Below are 16,638 nucleotides of genomic sequence, written 5' to 3'. Positions count from 1 at the left end.
ATGTGTGTGTGTGTGTGTGTGTGTGTGTGTGTGTAACTGCAGTGTATTATGATGTATTCGATTTAGTCATGAAACGAATTATTATCATTATCAAACACATCGTCTGCATCAAAATGATGAACATTTCCCTTTATATAGAACCTTGTATGGATGACAAACGAAAATTCCATTTTCGGCTAGCCAATATTGGCCCTCTCTATTTTTGTTATCATTATTTTTCTATGCTGCCATGTTATTGTTGAATTCAATTGTTCGATTCCACTACCCATATTGTTCATTCAATATATCAGAAAAAGAGTTGTTTATATAATTGACTTGCTTATCCATTATTATTATCAAAATTGATGAATTGATTCATTACAAACAACGATTCAACAGCAGCAGCAGCAGCAGTATTATATGACAAATGCAATCACATACTTTTTTTTCTTGAATGAGACATTGAAACTTTTGTTCATTATTTGTTTTATATATTATTATTATATATCGTATCGGACAAATCAAATCATTCCATTTTTCAAATAATTTATTCAATCATTTCAATCTTGTGACGACAATCTTTTTGCAGAAATTTAACCATCCACAAACAACATCTTTTGATTTGATTCGAGCTTTTTTTTATAACATTTTCTTCCTTCAGATAATTTAATGCAATAAATGAAAAAAAAATTATTAATCTTTGTATGTGATAGATAAAAGTTTGATGATCATTCATTCATCCTGTACCGAATTAAATTATACGACAATTTTTCAAATTCAAATACCAAGGTGGTTACCAAATTATTCACACTAATACTAATCAACCGAACAAGTAAATATTTTTTCATTTACAATCACAATTTAATCATGCCATTGATTCATTGATTGATTGATTGATTGATCGACAAACACCATAAACGATATATGAATATAATCAATAAAGACCAATGAACAATATTTTCCTTGTAAATGGTTGTTTAAAAAGCATTTTGATAAATTTATCAATTGATTGTTTCAAACATTGACATTTATCAATGAAATAATCAATATGATTTGGTAAAAAAAAAATACTTGACGAATAAAAATAGTGAAGGCGATAAAAAATTGACATTGTCATTGTCATTTGCTTTGAGTTTTTTCTTCGTTTTGTTGCCACAAAAAGTTTGTTTTAAATTTCATATGTATAGTTGATTGAAATTTCAAAAAAAAAATTCTTGAATTCTAACTAATTAATTCATTCTTTCCATAGATGTCATTCGAAGATTCTGACTATATTTCGGCCAATATAGTGCCGGTTATTGATTTGCCGGATAATTTACGTCAATCTGAACGTGTTCAACGTATATTCAATGAATATAAGAAACATTTTGGTTCATCTCGGCCATTATTTTTGGTTCGAGTACCAGGACGTGTTAATTTGATTGGTGAACATATTGATTATTGTGGCTATTCCGTATTACCAATGGCTGTCGTCCAGGATATTATGATGGCTGTTGGTCCAAGTGATTCTGGTCTATTACATCTAGCTAATTTTGATAATCAATATCCTGAAGTGACTATCGAAGAATCGGATATAGAATTTCCTAAATCAATAAAATGGTATCACTATTTTCTATGCGGATATAAAGGCATTGTAGATAAATATTGTATAGATGGACCAGTTCCATCAATGAATGTTCTTGTTCATGGTACGATACCTGCTGCATCCGGCTTGTCCAGTTCTTCGGCAATGGTTTGTGCCTCAGCATTATCAACGCTTATCTCTTACCATCAATCTATTTGTAAGTATTGTATAAAAATAAGATCATCGTACATTAAATTAGCTTCATAGACATATGATTTATTTTTGTTGACCAATAACAAAGTGGAAAGTGATGTAAGCTGAATTAATTGAATTAACAGAATCCATTTTCGAGCTGAACATTGGTTGAATTAATTAATTCCGTTTTTTTTTGACATGACAATGAGATTATGGAATCTAGATTGACAGAAATCTAATTCAGTTTGTTTAATCACTATTTTTATTTTTTTTTTTTTTTTTTTTTTTTTTTTGATTAATATTTACCCCAGTTAAAATATCGACCCCGATTCCTAAATTGGACATTGCTTTGTTGTGCACTAAATCTGAACGATATATTGGTACCGATTCGGGTGGTATGGATCAAGCCATTGCAATGTTAGCGGAAGAAGGATCAGCCAAGATTATCGATTTCATTCCACAATTAAATGCGACCAATGTAGATTTACCGGAAGGTGTTTGTTGGTTTGTCGCCCATTGTGGTGTATCAATGCAAAAGGCAGCAACAGCCCATTATAATACACGAGTTGCCGAAACACGTTTGGCAGCTGCTGTTATTGCACGGAGATGTAAAATTGCTGGTTATAAGCTTGGTGATCAACTATGGGTAGTACAACAGGCAAGTGCTATTCCATTAGCAGAAATGGGTGAACATTTGGCATCGATTTTAGATTCGGAAAAAGAATTTTATACTAAATCCGAAATCTGTTCCATACTTGGTTCGTAATGATTATTTTGATTGTTTCAAATATTTAAAACTTTTCATCTTTATTTTTCAAAGGAATCGATTCAAATGAATTGCATAAAATATTTCTATCCCGTGTAAGCGAACCGATTGAAGAATTTAAACTTTATCAACGAGCCAAACATGTTTATGAAGAAGCATATCGTGTACAAGAATTTCGAAAAGTTTGTGACACAACCAAAGATGTTGAACATCTTGGTCAGCTGATGATTGAATCACATGAAAGCTGTCGAGATCTGTATGAATGTTCGTCACCACAATTGGATGAATTGGTGGCATTAGCATTGGAAAATGGAGCCATTGGATCACGTTTAACTGGAGCTGGTTGGGGTGGATGTACCGTAAGCCTTGTATATGAGGAAAATGCTCAAGATTTTGAATCAGCTTTATCACGGCAATGTAAATTTCTTTGTCGAACGAATCCAAGTGGTGGAGCAATAATTTATCAAAATTAACATGATCATTCAATCAACAATTTATGCCCTTTTTCATGCAAAAAAATATATTGTCAATTTGAAACAAAAAAAAAACTTTTTTGTGTTCGATTTCCAATTTCGATTTGAATAAAAATTCTAGAAAAAAAATATTCACAGATCACCCGATTAATCATCAGTTTGTTTATGTGTGCAAAACAAGATAATATTCTGTAAAGATGGAAAAAAGTTGAATAATAAATAAATTAATCACTATTTATGGTTATCATTTTTTTCGACTTGAGAATACTTTCATTATTTTTTTTTTATTATTATCAAAAAAAATTTACGGAAAATTTTCCGTTTTATGTTTGTTATGATTTGTAGAGTGCACGTGGAAATTTCTTCAAATTCAAATGTCTGATTTGATTAGTATAATAACATGTGTTAGAAATTCGGAAAAATATCTTCAAGAATGTCTTGAATCGATCGAAGCTCAAAATTATGATCATGGTCAATTGGAATTGTCCATTTATGATGATGGTTCTTCAGATCGTTCATTGGATATCATCAATTCATGGTATAATCGATATCGACTTTCGAATAATGATGGCATTCGATTGATAATCAATTCAAATCCAGAAAAAGATCAACCAAAAGGTGTTGGTGGAGCGAAAAATCGTGCCATTGCACAATCAAATGGAAATTATTTATGTTTTTTCGATTCCGATGACATAATGCATGCTGACAGGATTAGTAAACAATATGAACTTTGTAAAAAAAATCCCGATTGTATTGTTGGCTGTAAAGTGAAACGTATTCCAGAAAATTCAACACAACGTTATATGGAATGGGTAAACAATTTAACAGCCGATCAATTGACGAAACAAGTGTATACTTGTTTCGGACCGACTATACTGATGCCAACATGGTTTTGTACGCGAAAATGTTTCGATAAAATTGGTGCATTCGATGATTCTGATCCTAAAGGTGTTCCAGAAGATTTAATTTTCTTCTATAAACATATCTACCACGGTGGTGGTATCCTAAGAGCTGATGATGTTCTGCTTACATATCGTTATCATCAAGAGGCGACAACATTCTCGGTTACTGATGAAGCTATCTGGAATATTCGCTTGGCTGAACTAGAGAAAAATGTTCTAAACAAATGGGATCGATTTATGATATGGAATGCAGGCAAAGAAGGTCGTCGATTTTATCGATGTCTTTCCGAAGAGAATCGTAACAAAGTTGAAGCATTTTGTGACGTTGATCCGAAAAAATTGGCTAAAAAATTCTATATTTATGAGAATTGTATCAAAGGTATCAAAGAAAAACCAAAAATTCCAATTATACATTTTTCCAATCTAAAACCACCAGTTGTTATTTGTGTAAAACTAGGCCTAACAAATGGTCAATTTGAACAGAATCTACGATCAATGAATCTTCATGAAGCAATTGATTTTGTACATTTTGGATGAATTAAATAATTTTTATATCACATCCACCCATACATATTCATTCATTAATATATATTTAAATTAAGCCGAATCAGATGAACGTGTTAGTGTATCACTATCTTTCATTGTAAGATCTATGATTGAAAACTTGCCGGCTGTTTCTTTTGTTGGTGATGGTCGTCGCTCGAAAAATGTTCGAATTTCTTCATAGGATTTGTTTTTAGTTTCTGGTAATAGAAATACCGCAAATAAGACGCTTACAGCAGATAAAGCGGAAAATAGATAGAAAACACCATGTTTGGTTAATAATTCTTGTAGTTCTTTAAATGTTTTAGTCACGACAAATGCTAATGTCCAATTGATACAAGTACTCATGGCTACAGTTGAACTTTTCGATTCATGTGGTGTAATTTCGGCCACCAATAACCATGGAACAGGTCCCCAGCCAATTGAGAATCCAATGATGAACACAATCATGCTTACGACGGGAATCCAACCAAAAAAATCTGCGGTTGACATTTGATAATAGATACCAAATACAAACATACTAAACACATGTATTGAGCCCGAAATAATCAACAATAAACGACGGCCAGTAAAATCGACCATTATTGCTCCGGCAAATGTAGCAATCCATTGAGCCAGACCAATCAATATTGTACCTAAACTTGGTGTTATAGTACTGCCAGATTCATTAAGTATGGCTGTTGCATAAAACATAACAGCATTGACACCACATAATTGTTGGAATGCCATCAATCCTAATGATAGAAATAATGGTATTAAATGTTTTTTATGAAAATATAATTTCCATTTCGAATCTGTTTTCTTTTCAACATTGTTCGATGTTGCCGTTGTTGTTTGATTTGATTCTTTCATTAAAATTTCAAATTCTTTTTCAACATCACTTTTACTACTACGAATTCTTGTCAATGCTTTTTTCGCTTCATCATTTCGTTTATTTTGTAGTAGCCAATTAGGTCCTTCTGGCATAAAATATATTAAAATCGTTTGTATTATTGTTGGTGTAATCGATACAACCGATGCCATACGCCAAGGTAGAAAGGCACCAATAACATAGGCAAATAATATACCGGTGACAATAAAAAGTTGAAATAATGCTCCTAAAGTTCCACGAATTTTTGTGGTAGAAATATCAACAATATATGATGGTGCCGTACCAGATAATGCTCCAATGGCCAAACCCAATATAATTCGACCAAGCAAAAACATGTAGCCATTATTTGAAGCAATAATCAATAGCCATCCCATTGCAAATGGCAGTCCATAACCGACCAATGCTTTACGGCGACCGTATTTTTGTACAACTAGATCGGAAAATAAAGCACCAAACAATGCGCTCAAAGGCATCGATGAACTAATCCATGTTAATAGTTTTAAATCTCTTGGTTCATATAGATGTGGTACACTTGTATTACGTGATAATTGTTCAAATGCTGGTGCTGACCATCCAATACCAAGACCGAAACCAATGGCACCAAGTAATGCCGAAAATGCAGCCAAATACATACAAAATGATGCTTCCTGATTGAATTGTGGTGATATTTTTGGCAAATTTTTTTTACTAGATAATTCATTGCCAGCATTAACAGCGTTAATAGTATTTTTTGCTGCTGCTGCTGCTGCAGTTGCTGTTGTTGTTGTTGTTGTCGTTGCATCCGTAGTATTCGTAGTTGATGAAGGACTTTGAAGCTTAATCGATAATAAATGCTTTCCCGATTCTGGCCCTGTTGACGACATTTTGTGTGGAAAAGATTTTAATACAAAATAAAAAACAAATAATCGAAAATTACGATAATTTAAAATTATTTTAAATGCTATTTATATATGAATTTTTATGTTTGAATTATGAAATAAAAAAAATAAAAAAAAATGTACGATTCAATTACATTCAAATCGATTTTTATAAATAATTAAATTGATTGATTTTTTTTGTAAAAGAAAAAATTTGTTCGGTGGGTATGTGACCGTCATTTAATAAAACATTGATTGATTGGAAAAAGATTATTATCAAAGTAAAAAAAAGTGATAAACAATTGAATGAATGAAAAATTTTTACAATTATAAACGATTTGATGATTTATTCGATGATGATGATGATGATGATGATAAGATTGAATTCCGTTGATTCTCTTCGTTAGCCATAATCATCATCATCGCAGGTAATGATCCATCTTGGTTACGATAATCAGATAATTGTCGCCGTGCAATACGATACCAATCATCCAGACAATTCGAATAAATTAATGAACATTTATCGCATGATTTATGTCGACCAAATTGTATACCAAGTTTATGTGCATCGGTCATTGTTGATTCACCAATACTATGGGTTAATGAATCGATTAATGATGCTTTTGTTGTTTGTTTAGCTAATTTAGCACGTATACAGGTTTTTTCACAATTATAACGATTCGTACAAGCAATGGCAATGTTTCGATCCAATCGAAATGGATCATTATCATCAATATCGGATGAACGCGATATAAATTTCAATGCATTCGATGATCGTTCCATTCGATGACATTGAGTGATTGATAACGATAAAATTATTATGGTAATCATCAATATTACCATTGAATATTGTAAAGTCATCATGAAACGGATCATATTCACAAGTTTTATTTTCAAACAATCAATTCAGATGTTATTGACCACCACCACCATATGAAATGTATTTGTAATGACGGATGATCATCAATTGGTCATTTACAAAAAAAAAATTATCATCAACCAACCTTTTTATACAGGCCATTTCAAAATGGCATGTGTTTGTTTGTTTGTTTGTTTGCTGAATTGCAAGAATAATAATTAGATAGATGAAAAAAATAACAAATGAATATGAAAAAAAAGCTGAACCGGACAAGCAAGATTTATCGGAACGAAGAAACAAAAAAAAATCAAGTTATATTTCTATTATCATCATCAGCAACGAGAGGTTCAAATTCAGGTTGTGATGAACAAAGAAATGCGATTTTTTCTCTTCTCCACACACACACACACACACAACACCAAAAAACAACTGGTCCTACATTACGACATTCGATTCCGAGAAAAAAAAGACCAATGGATGAATTTATATCGATAATGCATCGGTGAGTGAGAGAGATAGAGGCTCTTTTTTCTCGTATGATTTGGGGGCAAAAAACTTTGTTGACATTTTTTCTTGAACTTTGAAAACAAAAAAATTTACAAGTTTCAATGACCAATCGATATAATTATTATTAGCCATAAGTTATCACAGGAATCATTCAATCAATGCCATTATTGACCTTTATTATCTTGAATTCTGATGATAACACGAAAAGATAAGACAATGGAAAAAAATGAAAAAAAAACTTTTCTTCCGCATCCATATATTTAAATTAAATTATATAAATTAGTTCTGATATTGCAGAAAAAGAAAGCAAATAGTAGTTTGGCCAGATTTGACTAGTTTTTTTTCCAAAAGAATGACATTTTCAACGCTTTTAATAATTAATGATGATGATTTTAAAATACTAAAGGCAAATGACTTTTGACTGGCCATATGGACATTGACCTAAGCTAAGAAAACCAAAAAAAAAACATTTCATAACATTAGTAAGAGGGAAACCACATTTCATATATATATATAGGTTCTTCGAACTAATAAGAGAAAAAAAATTCGAAAAATTAAGGGAAAAAATGTACAAATAATTCGATTTCGAACCAAAAGAATGTTCTTATGTGGACAATTTTATCATCACAATCAATAACCAATAATAATGTGTGCAAACAAAAGTTTAGAATCATATAATTTTACATCAAACACAACAACAGCAACGACAACGACGACGACAAATTCCACAAAACAACCAATCAAATTGATGATCAAAATGATTGCCATAATGATTTTATTGATGATATTGATCACATTTATTGAATGGATTGGCTGGAGATTAGGATTACAGCCATCATCATCATCATCATCATCATCGAATATAATGATTAATGTTGATGATGATGGTGGTGGAAATGTTCATCATCATTATTACAAAATGAACAAACAATCTAACGATGATAATAATGATCATCAAGTTGAAACAACAACGGCAACAGTAAACAACAACATCGCCATCTAGTAGTATAAAAGAATTATGATTATTATGAATTTTTTATCCAATAATAAATTTTTTTATTTATTTATTTTCAAATAAAATCAATCAATCAATCAATCAAATTATAAATTAATTAAAAACTTTTATTTTTTTTTATCTCTTTCGTTTTGCTAAAGAATAATATTAATATAAGAAGAAATATGGTGGTATAATAATAATAATCATAATAATGAGAGAGAGAGAAAGGAGGTGAAAAAAAAGAAAGAATAATGTTTAGAAAAAAAAAATTCACATCAGCAAGAAAAAAAATGAAAAAAAAACGATTCTTATTTGATATATATTAAAAGACAGGAGAAGAAATTTGACATATAAATTATCATCATCATCATCATCGGTTGATCATTTTCAAATCATCATCATCCACAATTTTTCAATCAATTAAAAAAAAAAATTTATCAATGATCACCAGGCCTTTATAATAATAATAATTTATATATATAAAAAAAAAATTTTGAAATGAAAATTTTTTCATTTATTATATTTATGATTTTTGCATATGCAAAACGTAGTAATAAAAAAAAAGAAGAAGAAGAAAATGAAATCAAAATTCAATCATCATCCTATATTTTTATATGTAAATGAGAATCATCCATTATCATCTATAGCGCCAATATCATCATTATATTTTGTTGTATTGTATTGTATTGTATTGTATTGGTTGGTTGGTTTTTATTTATTTTGTTGTATATATAATAAATCTAGAATCATCACAATTTTTAAAATAGAGATATATACTAAATATAATGTAAATGAAAAAAAAATTGATCAATGTTTGTTTGTGTGTGTGTGTGTGTGTATGTATGTGATATATCGCGAAAGAAGATAAAAAATATTAAAAATATGGATTTTACTTATTTTTCAAAAAGAAAAATCATCATCATCATCTTCATTTCATGATTCACCATTTGTTCATCACCATCATCATCATCATCATCATTAGTATTATTTTTGATCTTCATTCACATTAACAATGGTGATGAATTATCAGATTAGATATTGTAAAACGAAAACAAACAAACAAACAAAAAACAATGTAATAAGCGGCTGTGTGTGTATGTGATGTATATTATTGTTGCGTTCTATTAAGAATGGCCGCCAATGTGTAAATATAATGATGATGATGATAATAATAATAATAATGAAAAGAAAGACTGTGTTTGTCTGTGTGTGTGTGTGTGTGTGCGTGTGTTTGTGTTTGTGTATGTGGGAAGAAATTGAAAAAAATTTTTCATCATCAACAAAAGAATTATATAATGATTCGAAAAAAAAGAATCAAATCGAAAGAATCCTATATTTATACATTATTGTGTATTTTTTTTTTTTTTTTGGAGAGAAAAAAAACATCAAATAATCAGTGAGAATCATTTTTTGAAATGAGGGATGAAAAATAATTTAAAGTGTATGTGTGTGTGTGTGTGTATGTTCAATCGATCAATAAATGATGAGATTCTAAGAAACAAACAAAAATTTCAAGATCATGAATGATGATGATGGATGATGATGAGAATCAATAAATGATGAAGAGTGTGTGGGTGGATGAAATAAATTTTCATTGATTTTTTTATTGTTGTTGTTGTTGTTGACAAAAATGGATGACACATTTAGAATTTAAAATTTCATTTGTTTTGTTTTGTTTTGTTTGGATTCTTTTTTGAAAAGAAATTCCCAAAATTATTATTAATGTTTGATGATTAAAAAAAGGAGATTTTTTTTCGCCAAACTTTTCAGTTCTATATATACGTAGTTTTAGTTGATTCATTCATTTTAGATAGAAAAAAAAATAGTAAAAGTTGAAGAAGAGTGAATTTTTGCCATTAATTTTTGTATGTGTATATTACGATGTGATGATAATATTTATATAAATATTATGTAATGAGAATTATCTTCCAATTCAATGTGAGAAAAAAATGGATGTAAAATGTATAAATGCACCAAATATAGATAAGATGATTTAGATTTGATTTGATTTTTTTTTTTTGGATTGAAATTGGCCATCTCAACGATAATGTTTTGTTTCATTTTTTGTTGTTGTTGTTGTTGTTGATTCAATCGTTGATTGATTTGTTTAAATATATTTAAAAAAAATTTCGATTAAAAAATAATAGAAAAATTGATTTGGGATCAAGCCGAGAATAGATAATAAATGTTTGTTTGCACCAAATTATTAAATATTTTTTTTCATTTTGAGAATCTTCGTTCTGATTTGATGAAATATTTAAAAAGAGATAAGGAAGGCGGTGGTGGCGGCGGGAGATTTCGTTTTTTCAGTTTATTTTCATCTTGGATCAATTGATATTATCTTGATAAATTTCATAATCAACATTATTAGCGATTAGCCTGCTGAAGAGCAATTTCAGCTAATGCAGCAAGACCATCACATTGGTTGATCGAACCTTGTGATGAGATTACTGTGGATAGAATATTTGCCGATTCACCAGATGATGATGATGTAGTCGAAGAAGCTGGTGATGTTGCCATTGGTGGTATCACTGATGACGACGATGATGTGGATGATAAAGATGATGACATAACGGATGATACAGATGTCAATAGAGTGCTTGTTACAGATGTTATTGGTGGTGGTTGTGGTGCTGCTGCGGCTGCTGTTTGTGGCAACGAGATCCTTTGAGATGAATGAGGGGAAATTGACAACAACAATGGTGTTGGCGATGATGCAGCTGCAGCAGCAGCCATTACCGCTGCAGCTGATGATGATGTTATCACTGCAGTGGTTCCAGCGGCAGCATTCGTTGATGTAAGATATGATTGTTGTTGCTGTGTAGCTGATGATGATGATGATGAACATATCGCAACACTTAGATCCATCGGTTTATTATTTGAATGGCCAACCAATGGAGCCGTTGTCATTATAATTGGTTGAGCTATGGTTGAAGCTCCAGACGAGACATTTCCAGCAGCATTGGTGGCCGCCTTACTTATATAACCAATTGAAACTAGATTGCCATCCAATGTTTGTACCGGAATCGTTTGACCGGTACCGAATTTGATAACAACAGAAGGGCTTTGTGGCATTCTTGGCGATACCGATGCTGAAGCTGATGTAACAGTAGTCGGTATAGCACCGGCAGTAGCCGCTGTAGCCAAACGTAAAGGCAATGCATCCATATTCAATTCGGAAGACAACGATGAAGTAGTATTCGTGGCGGTGATAGTTGTCGGTCGTGATAATGATGCATTATTGTTTGTTGATGTGGATGATTGTGTCGTAATGGTAAGATTAACTGCTGATGTTGCTGTTGACGATGACAATGATGATGATGATATTGGTGGCTGAGATAATTTGGTAGTGCCAATTAGTGAGGTTATTTTTTGGCCATTAAGATTTAATTTAAGATTTTCCGGTTGTATTGAAGATGTTGCTGTCGATATAGGTACAAATGCGGAATGTGATTGTTGTTGTCCATTGCTCGTAGAGGCCATCGTCGTTGGATAAAGAACAGTTTTGACCAATGTCGATGATGAAGATGATGTCGAAGTAGTTAAATTTTGAGCATTTGTATTACTCGATTGAACAATCACCAATGTTGGATTCGTATTGGAACAACTGGTGGTATTATTGTTAGTCAACGACGATGATGACGTTGTTGTTTTGGTCAATTCATGTTGATTACGAAGATGAAGAGCATTTACCAAATGATTATTATCCAATTGTGGTAATGCTCGAATATGTTCTTCCAAATCAAATGATCCAGTAACAAATTTTGAATGACCATTATCAGTGACCAGTTGATTGCTAAAACCACCTTGATTAATAGCATGATTATTATTATTATTATTGGCATTAGCATTAGCAGCAGCAGCAGCCATAGCAGCCATCATTTCATTAACACCAATTACAGTTCCATTAATTCTTGAGCGTTTTGATGGCAACGATTCCGTACTAGTCAATTTTGTCGATGATTTTGCTGACAATTGATGAATTCATTAACAATGCTGTGGTAGGTGTTGTAGTTGAAGTTGATAGAATTTTTCCCGGAGATCCATTATTTACGATCAATACTTGATTATCTGAATGTAATCTTTTTGTGCCCATTTGATTGAGATTATTACTACCAGAAGCATTAGCAGCCGTACTACCAACACCGGTGATTGATCGTAGACTAAAATCTTTGGCAACCAATAAAAATTTTGAATTGGATTGATTAGTTGTTGTTGTTGTTGTTGATAATGAATTTGATGTCGGTGTTGTCAGATTTAATACACCAGCTGTAGTAGATGTTGCTGTTGATGAAGATGATGATAATGATGATGATTGTGTATTATTATTATTAGAATTAGAATTGCCATTAATCGAATTGAGATTTGGTGGCATTGGTTTAAAATCTAAAAGTTAAAAAAAAGTAAAATTAGTAAAAATGAATGGTTCGCAAAACAATCAAATACGAACCACAAATTTGACCAGAACTTAAAAATTTATCAATATAATGATCAATGATTTGTTGATTTGAACGAGTTATAGTTCGTTCCATAGTATTATTATTATTATTATTATTATTGTTTGATGTTGCTGTTGTTGTTGAAGACTGATTACTGGTGGCGGTATTTGATGATGATGATGATGAACTTAGATTTAATGGTTTAACATCTTCATTATTATCATTCTTTTCAACAATTGATTTCATTGCTATCGTTGCCGACCTGCTGTTTGGATAGAAAGTCAAAGATGAAGTATTCATAGTAGTATTATTGTTCGATGATTGTTCATTTTGGCCAACATTATGATGATGATGATGATGAATTTCATCATCCGAAGCTGTTTCTGAACCGGAATCACTATGATGACTTTTAGTACTTCCAGTACTACAATTTGATTCATTGCCTGTACTACCAGTTGTAGTACCCCCAATCAATGCAGATGTGCCGACACCGGATGCAGCCGATGCTATTGCTAACATTGTTTTTGCTGCCTTCAATTCTGATGAACTATTATTAGATGTGATGATTGTATTATTATTATTCGAAACGGAAGAGAAGTTATTATTATCAAATTTAGACTGGCTGTTTGACGATACGTTCGATTGAAATGACAATGCACCAGTTTTACAACCTGATTCATTTTTTGATCCATTAAACAATAATTGTTGTTCAATTACTCTTGATGCTGTTTCCGTATCCAATAACAAAGGAGGATGAACCACTTTGAAATGACCACCACCAATGCCACCAGTAGCACCGTTTGATACTTGGGAAATTGCACCATTGCCCGATTGATAATTAGTTGCAATGTTGTTGTTGTTGTTGTTGTTGGTGGTGATCACCACTGTTGAACATGTTCCATTCATTCCAGTGAGATTAGCTGTTGTCGCCGGTGTTGTTGTTACTTCTAATGAATAGAAATCAATCAATTATTTTCAAAATTATCAAGATATTTCTAGATACTCACTTTTAGTATAATCTCCACTTGATTCTAATGACTCGAGATAACGTTTTTTCGGTGGTTTTGGTGTTGTACAACTTGTTGTTGTTGTTGTCGTCGTTAATGAGTTATTGCCAACAGTAACACCACCACCACCACCACCAACAGTGTTTGAAGATTGCGATGTGACATCTAGGGTTGTTGATGATAAAGTTGGCGATATGGCCACATTTCCAACAACAATAACATTATTATTGTTCGTAGATGTTGGCATAGATGAGGATTGCACCGTTGAATTAGCTATCGGTAAAGATGAACCGGAAATTTCCGAAGCCAATGTTGCTGTTGTTGACTGTTGTTGTTGTTGTTGTTGCTGAGATGGATTGCTATTCGTTACTGTAGTACCCGTATTGTTTGTGTTGTTGTTATTATTATTAGTCACTAGGACCGTATTAACCGTAATATTATTATTGGCATTTTGTACTTGATTGGAAGGCATCATGTGAGTCGTCACCGATGATAATGATTGTGTTTGGGATGATGATGATGATAGTGGTGGTGGTGGTCTAGGTGGTTCTGTTGTCTTATACCATTTGAAATGTGGATTAGCCTTCATAAAAGCTTCTTTATATTGCCGAGCTAAATCCGTATAATCATGTTTCTCTTCAGCTTTCAATGCTGCCCACCATTCGCCCAAGATTTTTGTTATCGAACGATTCTCTAGATGTGGATAACGTTCGCGTACGACACTTCTATGTCGTTTACAAAAAATTAAAAATGCATTCATTGGACGTTTTTGTGCTTGTTGCTGTGTCATTGACGCTGAAGATGGTGAACCTAAATTATTATTCAAAAATGGTGTTGCAGATAATGCTGTTGATGTTGTCGATGCGACTGCGGCAGCCATTTGCTGTATAGTTATATGTTGTTGATCGTTTCCATTATTTGTTGGTGTTTTTGGACCACCATTGCTAGTCATACTATTGCTTTCAGCAGTAAGATTCCCACTAAAACCGTTTGATACTGTTAAATTAATGAAAAAAAAATTAGTTCAATACAAGTATATTTCCAATTGTAGAAACTTGTTATTACCGTTATTAGCAGCAGATTGAATGGAGGCCATAACGGATGATGCTGGAATTATACGATTATGGTTATTATGATGTCCGCCACCACTTGATCCAGATCGTGTAACGGTCGGAATCGTTGTCGATGATGATGACAATGTTACGGTCGAATTATCATTGCCACAACCTCCACTCAATGAAATGGGCAATACGAATGATGATATTGTGGCCACCGTTTTGGCTGGAGCCGATTGTTGCACATTTTGACTCATAATGGCCGTTGTCTTGACCATTTCATTATTCTGTTTCAATACTTCTGAACTGGTGGTCGTAGATGGAGAAATACTGTTATTATTATTAGATGTAGCAGTAGCCGTCATCTTTGCTGTATCAATCGGATTGATCACTTGATGAACAACAGATGATGTTGGAGCAATTGCAAATTGTGGCGATTTTATTCGATTATTGCCACAGTTATTATCAATATTAACACCATTAACAGTGGTTGTAGTTATATTAGTTCCAGAAACAATATTCGATGATGATCCAATCATAACGATTTGACCTGAAGTTTGATGATGATTTGGTGCCATCAATGAAGCTACTGTCGAAACAGCTGTTGTTGATGATGATGATGACGGCAACGACGACACCGTCGAATCAATAATCACCGAATTCGATGTTGTCACTGTTGTTGATGATTGTGGTGATGCTTGTGCTGAACATGATGATGATGATGATGACGACGACGACGATGACGATGATGATGGCGATGTTGGAGATGAAGCTAAAGACGATGATGATAAAGATGATGATGCTGAAACAACAACAACTCCAACACCAGCATGACCATTACCACCACCTACTACTAAACTCTGGTTAGTGGCCGTCGATGGTGCAACTAATGTTTCCTGTTTGTCAAAGAAAAAAAAAACATAAAACAAAGAAATTATCGATCAAATATCATTCAAAATGGAATTCATAACAAAATATATAGTACATATGAAAAAAAATAGAAAAGAGCAAAAAAAAACAAAAAAAAATTATCTAATAAATATCATAACGGTTCTTGAACAAAAAAAAGGCCTTTTCATTGAATTTCACACACACGTTTTGTGATGTGACAGTTTTAAAAGTTAAAATTTACCATAAAAAAATCGACGTACAAAACGTACGCGTAGGAAGCAAAGAAGGAAGATTGTAGTGTGAATAAATCACACATACACACACACACACACAGTCAGTCTAAGTGATTTTAATTGATATTTTCATTTCGTGTTTCTTCCAACCGGAACCGAATAAAATAAAATAAAAAACAACGTGTACAACACACTGATCTAAGTGTGTGTGTGTGTGTTTGTGTAGATATCAAATGTTAAAAGAGAAAATTTTCAGAAAAAAAATAGAGAAAGTAAACGAATGAAACACAGGCAAGATTGTCGAATGAATGAATGAAAAACGTTTTTATTTTTTTTTTCTTCATATTCAAAATGACACGGTTATCTATATTTTGTTGTTGTTTTTTTGCTGTGTGTTTCTGGAATTATTGAACGTTGTTTCCTTCCATGCAAAATGGAAGGGAAAGGAAAAGAAAAAAAAATAACGTTATAAATGTGTGTGCAATAAGAAAAGTAGAAAA

The 16,638-nt window shown here is 32.1% G+C and overlaps 5 protein-coding genes across 7 annotated transcripts; 2 read left to right on the top strand and 3 right to left on the bottom strand.

Moving 5' to 3' along the window:
* The first annotated feature begins 352 nt into the window (after window positions 1–352).
* Galk (N-acetylgalactosamine kinase) lies at window positions 353–3,221 on the top strand. 3 transcript variants are annotated; one of them, XM_047058140.2, is made up of 4 exons: window positions 353–811; window positions 1,229–1,760; window positions 2,050–2,496; window positions 2,559–3,221. In XM_047058140.2, the coding sequence occupies exons 2-4, from the start codon at window positions 1,229–1,231 to the stop codon at window positions 2,975–2,977; spliced, it is 1,398 nt and encodes a 465-aa protein (XP_046914096.1). In that variant the 5' UTR covers window positions 353–811; the 3' UTR covers window positions 2,978–3,221. The 3 variants fall into 3 exon arrangements, with proteins under 3 accessions (XP_046914096.1, XP_046914097.1, XP_075585555.1); XM_047058141.2 differs by having other exon boundaries at window positions 353–1,140; XM_075729440.1 differs by lacking the exon at window positions 353–811 and adding an exon at window positions 869–1,160.
* Window positions 3,222–3,308: 87 nt separating this feature from the next.
* Window positions 3,309–4,441, top strand: LOC124494990 (queuosine-tRNA galactosyltransferase-like). Its single transcript, XM_047058293.2, has one exon. The coding sequence runs from the start codon at window positions 3,352–3,354 to the stop codon at window positions 4,414–4,416; it is 1,065 nt and encodes a 354-aa protein (XP_046914249.2). The 5' UTR covers window positions 3,309–3,351; the 3' UTR covers window positions 4,417–4,441.
* Window positions 4,442–4,476: 35 nt separating this feature from the next.
* Window positions 4,477–6,252, bottom strand: LOC124494992 (facilitated trehalose transporter Tret1). The gene has a single exon (XM_075729438.1). The coding sequence runs from the start codon at window positions 6,154–6,156 to the stop codon at window positions 4,477–4,479; it is 1,680 nt and encodes a 559-aa protein (XP_075585553.1). The 5' UTR covers window positions 6,157–6,252.
* Window positions 6,253–6,363: 111 nt separating this feature from the next.
* Window positions 6,364–7,426, bottom strand: LOC124494991 (uncharacterized). Its single transcript, XM_047058294.2, has one exon. It carries the CDS (start codon window positions 7,024–7,026, stop codon window positions 6,478–6,480), a length of 549 nt encoding a protein of 182 aa, XP_046914250.1. The 5' UTR covers window positions 7,027–7,426; the 3' UTR covers window positions 6,364–6,477.
* Window positions 7,427–9,004: 1,578 nt separating this feature from the next.
* Window positions 9,005–16,236, bottom strand: LOC124494987 (uncharacterized). The gene is given in 6 exon segments (XM_075729439.1): window positions 9,005–12,469; window positions 12,471–12,899; window positions 12,964–13,899; window positions 13,960–14,955; window positions 15,025–15,910; window positions 16,147–16,236. Coding segments are annotated over 6 exon segments (4,911 nt in total). The 5' UTR covers window positions 16,222–16,236; the 3' UTR covers window positions 9,005–10,880.
* Between the last annotated feature and the right edge of the window lie 402 nt (window positions 16,237–16,638).

This window comes from Dermatophagoides farinae, chromosome 3 (assembly GCF_024713945.1).
Source record: "Dermatophagoides farinae isolate YC_2012a chromosome 3, ASM2471394v1, whole genome shotgun sequence".
NCBI classification, from domain to species: domain Eukaryota; kingdom Metazoa; phylum Arthropoda; class Arachnida; order Sarcoptiformes; family Pyroglyphidae; genus Dermatophagoides; species Dermatophagoides farinae.
This window is presented reverse-complemented; position numbering and strand designations above follow the sequence as displayed.

Excerpts from the sequence above, each read along its gene's own strand:
- LOC124494992 (XM_075729438.1), bottom strand. The coding sequence starts at position 6,156 with ATGTCGTCAACAGGGCCAGAATCGGGAAAGCATTTATTATCGATTAAG.
- Galk (XM_047058140.2), top strand. The coding sequence starts at position 1,229 with ATGTCATTCGAAGATTCTGACTATATTTCGGCCAATATAGTGCCGGTT. Across the intron at positions 1,761-2,049 it reads CTCTTACCATCAATCTATTT|TTAAAATATCGACCCCGATT; the intron begins GTAAGTATTGTA and ends TATTTACCCCAG. Across the intron at positions 2,497-2,558 it reads CGAAATCTGTTCCATACTTG|GAATCGATTCAAATGAATTG; the intron begins GTTCGTAATGAT and ends TATTTTTCAAAG.
- LOC124494990 (XM_047058293.2), top strand. The coding sequence starts at position 3,352 with ATGTCTGATTTGATTAGTATAATAACATGTGTTAGAAATTCGGAAAAA.
- LOC124494991 (XM_047058294.2), bottom strand. The coding sequence starts at position 7,026 with ATGATCCGTTTCATGATGACTTTACAATATTCAATGGTAATATTGATG.